The 4,903-nt window shown below is 36.1% G+C and overlaps 1 protein-coding gene and 1 long non-coding RNA gene across 13 annotated transcripts; both read left to right on the top strand.

The window, feature by feature from the left end:
* The first annotated feature begins 13 nt into the window (after nt 1–13).
* Nucleotides 14–546, top strand: LOC106326610. The gene is made up of 2 exons (XM_013764538.1): nt 14–65; nt 216–546. The coding sequence occupies exons 1-2, from the start codon at nt 27–29 to the stop codon at nt 492–494; spliced, it is 318 nt and encodes a 105-aa protein (XP_013619992.1). The 5' UTR covers nt 14–26; the 3' UTR covers nt 495–546.
* A 1,376-nt stretch (nt 547–1,922) lies between these two features.
* LOC106322497 lies at nt 1,923–4,442 on the top strand. Of its 12 annotated transcripts, none has more exons than XR_001266435.1 (6): nt 1,923–2,193; nt 2,282–2,571; nt 2,780–2,819; nt 2,909–3,111; nt 3,239–3,338; nt 3,484–4,442. It is a non-coding gene; the product is annotated as an uncharacterized LOC106322497 (long non-coding RNA). The 12 variants fall into 12 exon arrangements; XR_001266431.1 differs by having other exon boundaries at nt 1,925–2,193; nt 2,282–2,819; nt 2,909–2,964; nt 3,054–3,111; XR_001266432.1 differs by having other exon boundaries at nt 2,780–3,111.
* Nucleotides 4,443–4,903: the final 461 nt, after the last annotated feature.

The raw sequence follows: 4,903 nt of genomic DNA, 5'->3' as shown, positions 1-4,903 counted from the left end.
CGAATGATGGATCTACGGCTTCTAACATGCTGTCCCGCGAAGAGATCAACCAACTGGTTCTCGAGGTATGTCTACTTTATGTGGTCAGTTGTTATTTTTTTTCTCCAGCCAAGAACTTAGAATTTTAGGATTCGTTCTCCAGCTGCTTGATATGTTAACAAGTTATATTTATAGTTCTTATAACATTTTTAATTCTTTTTACTCTTCTTTTGTAGAATGTTCCTATTAAGAAGGGTCGTCGGTATGGTATCGGTCGTACCTCCGAAGCTATCTCAACCTCATCATCTCAGCACTCAGTTTCTTCCTCAAGTATTCTTCAGTACATCGATCGGATGAAGACGGAGCTTGATGAAGAGCGGACAAAACGTCGAGCTATTGAGGAAGAGCTTCGTCGCGTGACCGTTTTCATTTCCAACCTTTGCCCCGAGCAGTTCTCTGCAACTCAAACCCAGCCGGACTCTGCAACCCAAAGCCCCGACGATCGATGTTTCTAGTAAGGAACTTTGGTTTTTTTTTTTTACTTGCTTGACCTTTGCCAACCGTTTTGGTATGTTTTTTTTAACTTGTTTTGGTGTGATTAATCACTTTGGTATGTTTGTACAATCTATGACCATGTAAATTAATTACTTTATGTATGTTTGTTTAACTTTGCAAATTTTATTATAAAAATTCGACTTTAAAAAATTTTATGTATGTTTTGTACATTTCAGTATTTTATATTTCAAACCGAAATAAGCGTTTCTGACCGATGAACCTGTCAGAAATATCCGACCGATGAACCCGTCAAAACTTTCTGACCGTAATTTCCGTCAAAACTTTCCGACCGTTATTTCCGTCAATATTTTCTGACCGAAACACCCGTCAAACATTTCCGACCGCTATTATGGTCAGAAGTTTCTGACGGATATTTCTGACGGAAGTTCCGTCAGAAATTTCCGACCGAAATAATTTGTCGGTTTTCGGTCAGCCATTTTTGACCGTTTCTGACCGCAAAAAAATTTCTGACCATATAGATCTGACGGTCAGATCCGTCGGAAATCCGTCAAAGCAGGCCATTTCCGACCGTTTTCCAACGGATATGACGGTCAGAAATTACTCATTTTCTTGTAGTGTTGGCATAATCGTCGAACATTTTTATTATACTTTCTACAGAGTTTCTATGTCCATTGACACACAGATGAGATCATGTGCAAAACATAGTTGTTTTAAGTGAATGTTTTTACTTAATAGGTTGAAAACAATTTTCCGTTCTATCACCGCTTTATCTTTTTTTTTTCTTGATCGAACCGCTTTATCTACCAGTTTTAATAAAACATTCATATATATGGACGATGATGAGATAAATCGACAGTGAACAATCTTGCTGTAGTTCTCATTTTCTTACGAATAGCTTACAAGTTATATATTAATATATATATATATATATATATATATATATGTATATTTTTGTAGCAAAATATATAATATTATAACTTAGTAGGCTGGGTTCAGTATTTCATGCCATGTTTTCTTTATTTTTTGGTCTAACATACAATAACACAGAACATAAATACATAATGCAGAAGTAGACTCGCAATTGATACAAATTGATACCTAAATAATTTGAAGTTGAAAAAAAAAAAAAATATCAAACAAAAAAGGAGGTCGGAGATAATACGTTATCAGTGCGATGCCAAAACGTAACGTGTCCCCCCCAATTGCGATTTTGATATGAGAAGATTGATTACCGTCATCTAACAATACTAAAAGCCAAATATACTCAATGGAGAAGGCGTCCACATCATCTATTAAAATCGTCCAATAGAGGTTCTCCGTTCTACCACGTCAGGACAGCTTAAGTCATGTTGAAACCCACTTCAGATTACTATACGGCCCATGTTTCGTTGTCATGTTGCAGGCCTTCTGCATATAGGCGGATATGGTTATGTTACGCCTACACCAAGCCCACTTCAGACCATAAAAATCGTCGATCTACTCTATCCGTCAACTTCGTCTTCTCCGTTTCCTCCTCTGCCATAAATAGTCATTTGTGTTATTAACTCACTTTTAATGATTTCGTTTCACCTCCCTCTTTCTCCTTCTTTATAAACGGCTTCGTCTCTCCCCTGTCTCCACTGGCATGTTTCCCATCAGTGAGAAGAAAGAGAAAAATATTATGCGTACCCTTTTGTGAACGAATTTACTCCCGAAAAGGTTAAAGATATGAGCTTTGTTGTCTCAAATATCTGAACTATGCTCTATTTTATTTGTCGTCTTTGATTGTTATTTTTTTTGGTTTCAGAACAATGCTTTCCATGAGTCATCACATATCTGAGTATGATATGGGAGAAGAAGGAGATCTATTCAAAGCTCTTGAAGAGGCATAGTCTTATCAACTCTCAGCTTCTTTAACAATGATCTATTGCGGCAAAGACTCTGCACGAGCTTTGTGACAAAGCCTTTGATGAATGGGAGCAAGATCGCATGGTGAAATCAGCTACCAAATCTCAACGCTGTGGTTTTTCAGACATAAAGAACATAGTTGTCATGACAATGGCAACAATCGCCGAGAACCAGTATATGCAGAAGAGCGTAAGCTCGGCGAACTCTATGGATTGGTCGCACGCACAGCAATAGGCTGTTATGATTCATGTTACCCTGATCTTGCTCAGTTGGATTTTGGTTCTCTTTCTAGGATGCGATGAGCCTTTAGTGAAGCTGACATAAATATGAATTATTGATTAGGCGGTATTATTAGTTGTAATTGAAAAGATCAACAGGTTATGTTTCCTATACACAGGAACAAGAAGAGCAAGCAAAATTTCAGGCGCAAAATCAAGGTACACAAACAAAACACCTATCCTTTAAAATGATCTAAGAAGTCATTTTCTTAACTCAAGATTGTTTGGTTTGGTGCTGCACTCTAAAGCCATTGCGTCGTCATCTTATGTTAACGATCTTCTTGCTTCTGGTGACTCCTGACATGTAAATTTCTTCTAAGCTTTGCCATGTTTTTGCACATCACAAATATGCAATCTTCTCCACCAAGTCAAATTCTTATTCTTTCTGGTTAGCACGCACGGATGCTCCCAAAACCAAATCATTTACTGGAAATACCTAACCATCTCCAAAGTAATAAATTTGTCTGACCTTTGTCTCTGTATATTACTTTGCATCAATACGTATATGTAGTTAACTGAACATGTCTGTCCCTTTTGCGTGGTTCAAAATGCAACTCTAACATGTCACACATACCAAGTTATGTACGTTGCGGTCTCACCTGATGGACAAACTATTGTAAACAGAGTAGGAGATGAACCTTAAGGTTCTGGAATGTCTTCCCGTCCATGAAAGCCCAGGTAAAACCAATCAACTTATCGTGCATCAACGAAATGATATTTTCGTCTCTATATGCAAAGCGAGGCACTGCGGTCGGGTGAGAATAGCATGCCTCGCTGATTTTGAGATATATATCGGTCTGATTAATGTGATTTAAAACAACAGGAGCTGGTTCAGCGCAGCGGATTCGACAGGACAGCATCGGCATTCTCATCGGCCCCACTAGACAACCCCACCGCCGATCACCAGGTTTGCTTTTATTCCTTAAAAATAACTCAAATAAGCAGTCAATTGAAACTCCTTCAGAAGCTTTTGTGTCTTCTACTCTATATGAACTTCAAAAGGAGATAGCTGGTGTACCTGTTTAGAGTCGTCTATATGAGGTACCATCGTTCTTTGCAGTGTTAAATTTGCGTGTAAATGTTCACATGTTGAACCTTTAAAGTCCTTATATCCAATCTATGTTTCTGACATGTTGAACTTGGTGAGGAGGTATTGTTTCCCGTGAACTGGAATAGAGATAGTTGGTCTGTGCTTAGAGGCCAGTAACATTAAACAGTTGGAGATTTCATTTCGTAACAAGGTTAGAAGTCTTCCACTAGAGTATCGACTAATGATCCAAATTTTACTAGAAGAACTATTAAAAAAGTATCCACCTGTTGCTTTTTACCGTATTGAGTTTTTCGATTTTAAGATTCACATATAACCTAAGCTATGTTGTTGAGAACACCTGTATGGGTGATGATAACACAATAGATCAGTTTCGTTTGGATTGTTTTTCACACACGTCTGGCGCCGAAGGAGGTTTCAACCCTCTTGGATTTTTGCAGGTTCCAGGTATAACTGTATAAGTGAGTTATTTGTAAAAAAAACTGTAATATTCTTTTCAGCTGAATGATTAGATAGATAGTAATACTGTACTAAGTTGTCATTGTAGGATTAGATGATATCTTTACTAGGGACGATGATACTTGGGAAGCTTGGCTCAGTGTTGATCCCTCTTAGCTCCCCACTGCTACGACGTTGTCAATGTTTGATTATTTTCATAAGCAAAAGAAATTTGGGATTACACATATGTTGTTAGTCCTAATGCTAAAATAATAAAATCAACATTTTTATGATTATTGATCTCAAGATAACAGTTCTTCTCTTTTCACAGTTGAGAAAAAGTATATAGGAAAAAAATTAATAAATTTCTCAGCCTTTCCTAAAAATAGATATTTAGACATATGTTTGGAAACTAAGCATAAGAATTATCTAACAGGTTAAAACTCCAAAATTGTGAGAAATTAATATATTAAATATATATATCTAAATTAATTGTTTAAAATAAAACTTCTATAAATAAAATTAAAATTTAGACAAATTTTGGAAATAACGTAAAATTTCAAATATCCAAAAAGATGATGTCTTAAACATATAGAATCAAAGTCAATATAAATATCCAAAAAAATGTAAAAATATAAATATGAAAAGAATTGAAGACAACGAAAACTAAAAACTGAATATCTATACTATTATTTGCGAAGTAAATTTTAGCAACAGAGCTCTCACATTAAAAGTTAGAGCGGTTAATATCTATATT

Source organism: Brassica oleracea, chromosome C2, assembly GCF_000695525.1.
Source record: "Brassica oleracea var. oleracea cultivar TO1000 chromosome C2, BOL, whole genome shotgun sequence".
In the NCBI taxonomy this organism is placed as follows: Eukaryota; Viridiplantae; Streptophyta; class Magnoliopsida; order Brassicales; family Brassicaceae; genus Brassica; species Brassica oleracea.
Note: the sequence above shows the minus strand (reverse complement) of the source record. Positions and strands in the feature narration are given on the sequence as shown.

Excerpts from the sequence above, each read along its gene's own strand:
- LOC106326610 (XM_013764538.1), top strand. The coding sequence starts at position 27 with ATGCTGTCCCGCGAAGAGATCAACCAACTGGTTCTCGAG. Across the intron at positions 66-215 it reads TCAACCAACTGGTTCTCGAG|AATGTTCCTATTAAGAAGGG; the intron begins GTATGTCTACTT and ends CTTCTTTTGTAG.